Source organism: Sinocyclocheilus grahami, unplaced genomic scaffold (genome assembly GCF_001515645.1).
Source record: "Sinocyclocheilus grahami isolate Dianchi unplaced genomic scaffold, SAMN03320097.WGS_v1.1 scaffold178.1, whole genome shotgun sequence".
NCBI lineage: Eukaryota > Metazoa > Chordata > Actinopteri > Cypriniformes > Cyprinidae > Sinocyclocheilus > Sinocyclocheilus grahami.
This window is the reverse complement of record NW_015505357.1, coordinates 177,596-190,405: the sequence shown is the minus strand read 5'-3', so window position 1 is coordinate 190,405 and position 12,810 is coordinate 177,596. Positions and strand designations below refer to the sequence as shown.

Sequence of the window (12,810 nt, the reverse complement as noted above, 5' to 3'; positions counted from 1 at the left end):
GTATGGCCATGATAAGCGCTGAATGAATGACAGGCTTTCTGTTGTAACATCGCGCAAGGTAAATAAGGGTGACATCTAGTGGAGAAGACTAATGATAAGATTCATGTTAATCAGATCTTGGGCCCTATCATACACCCAGCGCAATGCGGCCCAAGGCGCAGCGAAAGTGTTTTTGCTAGTTTCAGCCCAACATTTTCCCGTCCTGCGCCCCGTTGTTTAAATAGTAAATGCATTTTCGCCCATTTGTGCGCCCATGAGCAGGGCGCGCCGGCCGTTTTCCCGTCGTTAAACTAGCAAAAGCGGACACGCCCTGAGTGCACATGCGCCGTGTGCTTTAGACCATGCGCTTAGATCGTTAAAATAGGGCACTTTGTTTTAAATGTGTGCTGAAATAAATACCGGAAAAAATTGATTCGCAGCTTTTGAGAATCGATATTGAATCAACTATGTCCCCACTGGATGCAACAAATGCCTAGTTTATAATGGGTTTTCATGTTTTTGAATCGTCGCTCCGTCCGGACACGGCATCAACAGTATGGTAAGAGGCGTAACATTTCCGTCACACGCTTGAGGTATTCAGCCAATCACAACACACTGGATAGCTGGCCAATCAGAGCACACCTCGCTTTTCAGACTGATGAGCTTGGTAAAAATCTAAGCGTTTCAGAAAGGCGGGGCATAGAGGAGAAACAATAATGTACAGTATGTGGAAAATATGTTTTTTGAACCTTAAACCGCATAAACACATTTCATTACACCAAATACACAAAATAATGTTCTTTTTAGCAACATCATATGACCCCTTTAAGCAACAAAATAGCTGTTGTTCATCTGTGAACATCTCGTGATGGATGACGTGCTTGTGAACTGAGCGTCTATATTAGTATAATCAGATCCTCATGGCTAAATTTGTATTTGTATGGTATAGGCGGAACACAGGATGGATGTTTGGTCAGCAGCCAAGCTGAGAAATAACAGATGTGCGAAACCTGTAAAGCTTGTCTGCTGCAAGTTAGCCGTAGACATCAGCTAATATGGAAAGATGTAAGCCATGTACCAACACAATCCATCTGGCAGCCTATCTGATTATGTCAGCCTCAGTGTCTGTTTTCAATGCGAGATGCATTTCAGTGTAAACCTGCCTCTCAGGTAAATGGTTTAATGAGCTGTTGAAAGTGCCGGACAGACAAAAGAAGAACAGCCACTGGAATAAAGTCATTAGGAGTTTGCTTTCAGGCATTTTAAGATATGTCATTCATAGTTATAATATTGTTTCGCTGATCTTCGTTAACGTACAATTTAATCAGAATTTCAAGAATGAACCTGTTTAGAACAAGAGGGAATTAGCTTGGCAATTGGATATCGTAACTGCAACATTTGGCAAAATTAAAGGTATAGTTCACCCAAAAATTATAATTTTGTAATTTACTTATGCTCATGTCATTCTAAACTCAATTCAAAACACAAATTAGGATATTTTCAGGAACACTGGACTCCAAAACAACACTGGACCCCATTGAATTTGAATTAAAATGAATAAGAATAATTTAGAATAATAATTAAAATAATAATTAAAAACTTTTTAAAAAATTCTGTTGGTGGCCTTTTTAAAAGTAGCTGTGTATTCTAGCACACACACACTTTTTTTTTTTCTTTCAAAATTACATTTTTTATTATGGATTTTTTTGGGCACTGGGCCTGATTCTGTTTTGGAGTTTCTTAAAATCACTCAATAAACAATTATATATTTTATAAATAATATTTAGAATATTATATTTTTGAATATTATTTGTTTCCTGTCTTTGATGTCACACCTATTTAGCAGTGTTGTTTTAGTATCGCGATACTATTGTAGTTTTTACAAATATGTTGAATTAGTTTTTATATTTTCTGTTTTTTATTTAAAATTTTAGTTACAGTTCTAGTTATTTTGTTTTATTTAAATGTATCCATATAATTATTTAAGTTTTAGTTAGAAATTTATATTTAATTTAATGCAATTATTTAGTTTAATTTTAAGTAACAAAAAATGTATGGTTTTAGTTTTAGTTAACTGTAATAACTCTAATAACTCTTTAGTTGCTTGTCATCCAGGGGTGTGTTTCCCAAAAGCATTTAGCATTTAGTTAGCTAACTATGGTTCCATTGATCTCTATTGGTAACAACGGACCACAGTTGTTTTTGGGAAACTCACCCCAGAGTGCTTAGTCACCATTTACGGCTCAAGCGATTGGCTCACAACCTGGCTGCATAATGATGTCATGTTTTTTTTTTCATGTTTTATTTTGCTTCGGTTAATGTTTATTTTAAGGACCAACAATTTATGGTTTTAGTTTTAATTAACTCTAATAACTCTGCTATTTAGTCGCTTGCCATCCAAAGTGATTAGTCACCATTTACGGTTCAGCTGATTGACTCAGAACGAGGCTGCGTAATGATGAATCATGTTTCAAAGCCACAGTATATAGATGAATGACAATGCAAACATATAGCTCCAGGAATTATAGTCCTCGTTGCTTTAAATATGAGTGGCGTGCTGAAGGAGGAGATGGGATATCAGTCCTCATTAGTCAGCTTTCTGATCTGTCAGGGCTTATGGAACATGTAAAACTGATTTGTTTTGATGTGCTTGTTCTGGATACGAGCTTTAATCTGATTAAGCTCTAAGAGTTTTTTTTTTTATATATTTGGCTTTAGCGCTAAAGCGTGATCTGCCATGATGCCGCCGTCTCTTTTCACACACAGAACGAAGCTTTTTGTCAATGATTACTATGTGCAGAGAATGACTTGAGCGCTAATTACAGATGGAGAGATGGAGAGAGCTTCTGTTACTGATGTTTGATTTCGACTGAACAAAATCTGGCCTTGGATCTCGGATAACAGCTAGATACTCTGAAACAACAAGAGGAGGACAGGCTGTACTTTAAAGCACAGTATGACTCATCCAGGTCCACTTATCGTAACGCTCACATTGATCAGATTGGACAGACTCGTGATGTCCACTGTACTGGAGAACTTGTCGGGAAATGTACAGGACAAGTACAGTGCGGTTCAAAGGTGAAAATGTTTCTGGTTTATGTTCATTAAAGGGGTCATATGATGCTGCTAAAAATAACATTATTTTGTGTATTTGGTGTAATGAAATGTGTTTATGCGGTTTAAGATTAAAAAAACACATTATTTTCCACATACTGTACATTATTGTTTCTGCTCTATGCCCCGCCTTTCTGAAATGCGTCGATTTTTACAAAGCTCATCGGTCTGAAAAGCGAGGTGTGCTCTGATTGGCCAGCTATCCAGTGCGTTGTGATTGGCCGAATACCTCAAGCGTGTGATGGAAATGTTACGCCCCTTACCATACTGTGATGCCCTGTCCGGCCGGAGCGACGAGACAAAAACATTAAAACCCATTATAAACGAGGCATTTGTTGCATCCAGTGGGGACATACTGATTATAATGACTTATACTGTCTTTTTACGCATTACATCGCGCCGCGTAAACATAAAACCATGTCTGCATTTGTGATCGGAGAAATGACAAACAACAAGCGCTACTCTACACTGCCCAAAACTCACATTTGAATCATCAGTGGAAAATTCTTCAAATATAAAAAACGTTCTTACAGTCTGTGAGTCAGAACAGTCGGCATTGTAGTCTACTCTTCCAGGATCAGGAAACAGTCCTCCATAAAATGCGCAGCACGCATCTGAATATTTGGGTTGAACTGTTCTGGAACAGTGTTGTAAATACAACTTAACCACTGATTTGTAGTCATGTCCTCTTTTGGAAGACCAAACAAAGTAGTTTCACTTTCATCAGGCCTTGAGTGAGCGGCGGCCGGCGGATTCGACGAAGGAGCGTCCGGCGGGCTTGTGAAGACCCCGGGCTGGACTCCTCTTCGTCCACGGTGAAAGCCGATCCAGCACTAAGTTGATGCATTCCCTCAGCGACCAGCACAGATCAACTCTAGGCATGACGAAGCGGATATCGTCCACGTTTTAGGTAGGCGTGGTTGACTCTTAACTTTTATAAAGAATATCTCTTTGGATTTGAGACTTTAGTCTTTGCAACTTTACAGATCTTCTTTATGCACCAAGAGCTTGTAACACTCCAAAGAGAAAGGAAAAATTGAAATTGCGTCATATGACCCCTTTAATTTGGTTTGGAATTGAAATGACAGCTTTAATAACAGCAACACTCAAGCTAATGTGGTCTAAACCTGATGATCATCTTCTCCAGCATGGTTCCAGATCTTCCAAAAAGCATCTTGCGCTGTAATGGAAGCAGGAATATCCTTTTGTGTAAAGGAGTTACAATGAACAGTGACAAATGTAATTATTTAAATAGTGACTAATGACCTAGAAATAGTACAGAATCTGTAATACTTCTTATTCAATAACTTTTCTTTGTTTTAAAATGTTCAAAATCCTCAAACATTGTCTATGTCCAAAATAAAATGTATTAATTAATTTGATTAAAATTAAAACTATTATTATTAATATAGCAATAATGTTGCTATTCAAATTCATTAATTATTTAATATGATTCAGTATTTATTTAATATGTTTTATTATTTATTAAATTTGAATTTATATTAATTAATTTATTATAATTAATAATTACATTTTACTGAATTAAAAAATTAATTAAATGGATCCCACTTATTTATAAAAAATTTTTACTGGCCTGTTTGTGTGATCAGACAAATTTAGATGAACACATAAATATGTTTCTCCTCAGAATCAATACTGATTATTATGCTTAAAACAGTTCTTATTATTAAAATTAATAATAAGAATTATTATTTAAATAATTAAATATTACATATTTATTGTTTAAATGAATAAGTATTTAATTATTTATTTAATATTATTTGTTATCTAATTAAATTTGAGTTAACATTCATTTAAAAAACATATATATTTGTATATTATAATACAGTATACCATATTTTTATTTGATTTTATTTCTTTATTTTTTTATTTACTGGCCTGTTTCTGTATTTATCAGGCAAATTGAGATTAATACATTATACAGCTGTGTTTCTCCTCAGAATCAATAGTGTTTATTAAGCTTAAAACCATTCTTGTTTTTATTATTTAAAGTAATGAATATTTCATGTTTGATATATATATATATATATATATATTTAATATTATGTATTATTTAATTATATTTTAATTAATTTTATTATTATTATTTTGACTTTTTATATTTATATTAAGTGATAATTACATTTTAATAAATGTAAAAACATTCCAGATTTTCATTGTGGACTTTGGGTTCCCCCTGTTTGTATTTCACATGCTGAATTGACTACTATTCTGATCACTTTACTGGGCTGTTTCTGTGTTTATTCAGACAAACTGAGATGAACACACTATAAATCTGTGTTTCTCCTCAGAATCAATAGTGATTATTAAGCTTAAAGCGGTTCTCATTCTAGTCACACCTCAAAATTGCGTTTAGACACGCTGATACCACAGTTAACGAATCAATGCAATTAATGACCAGAGATTGCTTTCCTCTTTTCTCTTCTTTTATGCCGCAGTACCTGAGCACTTCAGAAGGCATTCAGTGTTTCTATTGTTTGCAGTCTTTCTCTAAAGATTACATCAATCTTACAGTCCTGTATCTCTGCCCCCCAGTTGGACATCCTGTTCTTTATACTCGGCTTGTTATTCACATTCTATCTATTGAATGTTCTCTTGGCAGCTCTGGAAATGCTGCGTTACATCTGTAATGTTAGTTGATTCATGGTTTCCCACTAAATAGATCTAGCACAGTCACTGTCAGTTGTGGTGGAGGCTGTATTATTGGTGGTTCATGCTCATACTTAGGGTTAAGCATTAGAATAAAACTCTAACCTTGAGTATTAAACATTCCTGGATAGTAATATATTACTAGATTGAGGAATTGCAAGTTGCAATTTTTCTGATAAACTTTTTTTTTTTGCTCGTTTGTAAGGCTGCACAATGACAATAGTAATATTTATTATTTGACTGTTTTGTTTAATATTTTCACTTACTAGTACTTCTACTATAACAACAACAATAATAAGTGTTGATATAATTTTTTATTAAATGAACATATCAAACAAAATAACAAAATATTTTGAGTTTTTTTTTTTATTGTAATTGTGTTTTTTTAGTAAGTCTGCATAATTTAGCCCAAAATCTTATGATTATAATGACATTAAAAATATATCTAATAATTACATACAATAACATAATGAAATCATAAATGATATATAATAATTACATACTATAAATATTACAAGAGTTATACAAGAATTATTTTATTTTGTTTAAAAAGTTTCATTTAGTACTACTACTAACAACAACAACAATGATGATTATTGTCATTATTATTTTTGTTGTTGTTGTTAAATTAACAGATTAAACAAAATAATAAATTAAATATTTGGAGAAAAGTTGGGTAAAAATATTTGAGGAAAAAAATCCAATAGCAATTTTTCTGATAATAATTGTGATTGGTATTTTAAGTTTTATTTATTTATTTTTTAAAAATCAGGTTTTTGTGCTAATTTGTAAGGCTGCACATTTGAACCAAGATTTTGTGATTATATATCAATATGACTATATAATAATAATAATTAGTTGTAGTAAATAAAATATAAAAACAACGTAAATGATAAGTAATACTACTGTAATACTTTACAGTAAAATAAAAAATAAAATTTTATGAAATAGTATTTATGAAAATACAATAATAATAATAAATTATTATTAGTAGTAGTAGTATTAAATAAATATTCAACAACATAAATGATAAGTAATACTATTGTAATATTTTACTGTAAAATAAAAAAAATCTAAAATAATATTTAAGAAAAATATAATTATAATTAAATATTATAATTATATTATTTCAAAACAACAATATAGTCATAATACTAATATTTATGGCTGTCTTAAAGGGATAGTTTACCCAAAATTAAAATTTTGTCATGTGGGACCGTTGATTACCCACATTCTTTAAAACTGTTTGGTTATTCACATTCTTATAATATCTAATTATATATATATATATATATACTGTATATATATATATATATATATATATATCTAATATCTTCTTTTGTGTTCATCTGGTAATCGAGTAAATAATGGCAGAATGTAAATTTTTGGGTTCACTATACCTTTAATTAATTTTCAAACGTTAATCCATGAGCTTTTATTTTGGCGAAAAGCCACCGGAGCCATTAAAGCTTCTCTTTCATTGACAACAGCCTAGCAACCACACTGCATTTGCAACCACAAAATGCACCATAGTGACAGAACGCAAGAGTCCATTTTTCAAGAGTGCATTTCCAGTAAAATCTCTCAAATGCGTTTTCCAGCTCGCGAGTGTTGTACCTGCAGAGCTGCAGGACTTTCAGAGGTGTGTATTGATTGAGTGTCTGGAGCAGCAGAGGACAGAATAACTCACCCGTCTTTTAACAGCACACTCTTCAGATCCTCCGGTCCCTCCACACAAGCTCATATGTCTCGTCAGCAGCCGCATGAAACTCGCTGTGTGCCTGATCGATTTAGCATTTGTAACGGCCGATGGGTTCATGAGTAATATCTCATTTACGTAAATCAACTCCACCACGACACTGTGTGTGTGGCAGCGTCGGTCATGAATGGATATTGAGGTGTGTGTGTTCTGACCCAAGGCCCTGCGCTTGTAATGGCAGCTCTAGATGACAACAGATGTCACAGAATCGTGATGCCCATAGAGGCTTTCAGCAGATGTGCTGCGATCCCGCTGGATGAGGCTCTGGAACCGACGTCTGTGTTAGGTAGCACTGCAAGAAATTCAATAGAAATTAAATGGTTGTGTTAGGCACATGCAGGAATAGAAAACAGGTCATTTTTATTATATATTGAAATTGTTTTATGAATGATAATGGAGTGATATTCTATATCGAAAATCTAAAAAGGGGTATTTAAAGGGATAGTACACCCAAAAATGTTATTAGTTACTCACCCTCAAGTCCTTCCAAACCTGTAAGACCTTTGTTCATCTTCGGAACACAAATTAAGATATTAATGTATCATCAGTGGTTCAACCGTAATTTTACGAAGCTACGAGAATACTTTTTGTGCGCGAAGAAAACAAAAATAACAACTTTATTCAACAATTAGTCTCCTCTGTGTCACCCTAGCGCCATTTTGGAGAGTATCACATACGTAAACAACTTATGTATGCGGATACGTTGTTTACGTCGTTTGTGCTTTGATCTGAATGAAAACAACGTATCCGCGTACATACATTGTTTACATATGCGATACTCTCCAAAATGGCGCTACAGGGTGACGCAGAGGAGACGAATTGTTGAATAAAGTTGTTGTTTTTGTTTTCTTTGCACACAAAAAGTATTCTCGCAGCTTTGTAAAATTACGGAAGAGCTCTCGGAATTCATCAAAAATATCTTAATTTGTGTTCCGAAGATGAACAAACGTCTTACGGGTTTAATATGAGGCATGCGACATGAGGGTGAGTAATTAATGACAGAATTTTCATTTTTGGGTGAACTATACCTTTAAATGTAACAAAACATGTACAAACGTATCATCTTTTATTAGAAAATTAAACCAAATTTAATTAAAATGTAATAATTGGTTTGAACTTTTAAACAACTGTGAAGTTGAGAGAAGTAGAAATCACCTGTCAATTTCAGTGGGTGAAGAGCATATTTATAATCATGTGTGTTATGTATTAGGTATGTAAAGGTTTCTGACAGACAGCATGTTGAAGCGCTCAGGCTGCCGTTTTCTCCTTCTCAGAAAGTGATGATGTACTGTAAACATCCGGTAAGGTGTCTTTTCCCTGGACCCCTGCTTCCTGTAAATACAACAGTGTATTGTGCATGTTATTTTTTGACAGACATCGATGTTGTAATATTCAAATGATGTGGATTTGAAAACAGATGGATTGTAAGGTAATAATTATTTCTTAAACTCATGGGCATCAGTCACTTCACTGAACACTAGCCGTCTATGTCGATGATTTTAGTTGTAATATTCCAAACGATAGCCTTCCTACGTTTTTGACAGACGTTATAATGTGATAATTTTTTAAGGGAGGAAAGCAGGGGTTTTGATTAGGGTTGGGCCAATAGACGATCTGTTGAGCCTGCATCGTGATCCCCGTGATGTTTCACTCTAGACATCGTCCGGTGACAATTTTGTAGACATCACCCAACCCTAGTTTTGATGCTGTCTAAATTGTTAAATACAATGATAGTATTTATTAATATTTTTAATTTGGTTTTCATTTAGATTTATGAATTTTTAGAATTACAGTATTTATTCATATGAATTAGCTTTTTGTTTTCATTTTAATCTTATTTAATTTTAGAATTACAACATTTATTAATATTTAGAATTAGCTTTTATTTGAGTTTTCATTCTAATTTGACTAATTTGATGTCCTTTTGTCATTTTTAGCTTTTTTTATATTTATATAGCTTTAATTATTTTATTTAATGTTTAAATTGAAAATAATATTTTATTTTTATTTATTTGTAATTTTCGTTTAATATTAAAGTTCAGGTTTTTCATCTAATATTTATGTTTAATCTTATGATGATACCGTTTTATTTCAGTTACCAATAATTGTTAACATTTTTCAATTTAGTTAACAATAACAACACTAGTTTACTAGAACATCAAATAAAATGTCCCACGCATTTCCGAGTAAAAGGGAATTTTAAGCTGAAAACAATTTAGGGTGAAATTTGATTGTATTGATCATGATATAATTGTAATGGTCAGACCTATGATATTATTGGTCACTAATATTTCTTTCTGACCGCAGCCTTGGTGACAGGGTCAATGAAAGTCAATGAAAATGAACTGTTCTTGGGACCATCCTTTATTAAAAGAATAAACAGCATGAATTTTTGATTCTTGATGTGTTGGTCATTAGATTTCATTCTTCCCTGTCCGCAGGGAGAGCTGTTGAGCCCATGCCGCTGCAAAGGCTCCGTGCGCTGCACCCACCAGCCCTGTCTGATTCGCTGGATCAGCGAGAGAGGCTCCTGGAGCTGCGAGCTCTGCTATTTCAAGTACCAAGTCCTGGCCATCAGCACCAAGAACCCGCTGCAGGTAAAGCGTCAGCCTCAAACTGCAAAGTATCTGGGTCAGCGTGAAGCACTGGCTAGCTTCTCTATTTATATGCTTCTACAAGCAAAGCAAGAAGATGCCTTCTCACTATGTTTTTTAATGCTGTGTGTATCAGTGGCAGGCGATTTCTCTGACGGTGATTGAGAAGGTGCAGATCGCCGCCATTATCCTGGGCTCACTCTTCCTCTTCGCCAGTATCTCGTGGCTGGTGTGGTCTTCTCTCAGTCCGTCTGCCAAGTGGCAGCGCCAGGACCTGCTCTTCCAGATCTGCTACGGCATGTACGGCTTCATGGACATTGTGTGCATAGGTGAGAAGCAAAACACCATGGATTTATCATTTTTTTTAACATTAGGACCTCTCTTTGACTTCCTATAGGCTTTTAGCATTACAAACCAAACAGTGATAAATTTGAATAACACCCCTAATATGGTTTGTTAACAGTTGTTAATATATTAGGTATATTGAATAAATAAATGATACTTTTTAAGCATGTTTTGATCTTGGTTAATGTTAATTTCTACATATACTAATGCATTTTAATTTATAGATGTACTATAAAACGTTTTTTACATGTTTCAGAATACAATAACTGTTACTGGTGTTAATTTGTGTAATATATTGCTATTATGTAATTTATTTTGTAAAATGTATTGTATATATTGTAAAAAAAAAATAATAAAAAAAAAATGTAATTATATAAAATATATATATATATATTGTGTTGATAGAGATAGATAGATAGATATAGATAGACTATTAATATATTTTATGTTCATATAAAACACTTTTACATTCATAGTACATGAACATGAAATGTTACTGATGTTAATTCATGTGATACAGCATTATTATGTAAAATAAATTAAAAAAGAAATTCAATATATCTTTTTTTGTTTTAAAAATGTTTATATAACTTTTGCAAATGTACAAATGTCATATATATTACTGACAGTTAATAATATTAATATACTATTAATAACTTTGATCTTTGTTTGTAATGTATGAACTCGTTAATTTATGTAATATATTATAAAATAATATTAACCTAGATCGATTGATGCTGTCAGAAATGTTGTTAGATCATGATACCTAGTGCATTGACAAATTGAAGCTTATTGTAAAGCGTTATAGAACTTTCATATGATTACGGATGAATCAGTAACGTCCACTAATCTCTAATTCCTCACAGGCCTTATAATCCACGAGGGCTCATCCGTGTATAGAATCTTCAAGCGATGGCAGGCTGTAAACCAGCAGTGGAAAGTACTGAACTATGAGAAGTCGAAGGACTTGGGAGACCCGTTGAGCTCCAGCAGTAAGGCAGGCAGCCGCGGCTCGCGCAGTAACCCACACGGCCTGGCCAGCGGCAGCAGGGGGGGCCGGCGAGTGCGCAGGTTAAGGACTATCCTCAACCACCACTGCGGCTACACCATCCTCCACATCCTCAGCCAGCTGCGGCCCAGCGACACGCGGCTCGGAACCGCCACCAACCGCGAGGTGGTGATGCGGGTCACGACCGTATGAGGTCGGCCCGGAGAGAGAAGCGAAGATGCGTTTTCTGCCTTTTCCTGCAAAAGACAGCGTTACGATGCAAGGATGTTCACGATTTTCCTTGCGTAACGACTTTTTCAACGGACCGGAACACACACGAACAATGCGTGGGACATTGGCGCCAGTCGTTCCTGGAGTTTCTATTGGCGAGACTCTCTCATGATCTAGCACACTATTGCATTTTTAAGTTCGATTTCCTCGCTGGTGTTGTTTTTTTATCGATACGGTTTTTAAAACGTTTTGATTTTCTAAGGGAGAATGGTATGTGAAGTGACACCGACGTGTGATGTATATGGTGACTCATATGGACCTATTGTTGTAAATGATGTTTACGGATGCTTCTGACGCAGCAAGAAAGCCAACCATAACCAAACGATCACGACACAATAACCAGGGAAACGAGATACGAATTGTTACATACTAAAATATATCAAAGGTGAGGGTGCAATAAGACATAATAAGATTATACAGAGAATAAAAAGACGTAAACATTTAAAAAGAATTTGATCTTCTCTGCAATAAAGATACCTGTACATTTTACAGTGACCTTTGCATGAGGGTAAAGTTTTATGCCTCCTCGACACATGGACATGATGAATTTGTTTTATTCAGAATGGTGCTCGTTTGAATAAACACTACTATTCATCTGCTGTTTGTGAAATGCATCATCATCATCATCACACAGGCTTTTGTTCGTTTAAGTGGCCTCCTCTTACAGATTACACACCTATACTACTTATTTTGTTGGCGGTTTGGAATGTAACCTTTGAGCAATGGCTCATCACATACAGCGCTTTCATTTGAATGTGAACGACACTGAATTACAAGCATTTTTACCATATAATGCACAAATGCAGCTTGATTTGAAAAGAACGACTGATTAGCCTCAGTATGCAAAAAGCAGACAACCATCCATATTATATTCTTCTGTTTTCTAGTTCAATTTATATTACTATGAATGCATACAATTACCAGTTCTTTTAAATATAGAGTGCAGGTAGTTCTCTCTCACTCATGTTGTTTCAAACTTGTATGTCTTTCTTCTATTCAGTCGGTTGAACATAAAGATGTTTTGAAGAAAGTCTATTTTGGTCAGAAAGAAGGTGGTGATTTACACTATC

At 34.4% G+C, this 12,810-nt stretch overlaps 1 protein-coding gene across 1 annotated transcript in view; it reads left to right on the top strand.

Moving 5' to 3' along the window:
* The window catches only part of LOC107593952 (E3 ubiquitin-protein ligase MARCH9-like), a 14,579-nt gene extending 2,273 nt beyond the window's left edge, over positions 1–12,306 (top strand). The window contains exons 2-4 of the mRNA XM_016283854.1: positions 9,964–10,119; positions 10,253–10,445; positions 11,328–12,306. Coding sequence (XP_016139340.1) covers positions 9,964–10,119; positions 10,253–10,445; positions 11,328–11,662 — 684 coding nt within the window. The 3' untranslated portion in view covers positions 11,663–12,306. The remainder of the gene's footprint in view (positions 1–9,963; positions 10,120–10,252; positions 10,446–11,327) is intronic.
* The last annotated feature ends 504 nt before the right edge of the window (positions 12,307–12,810 follow it).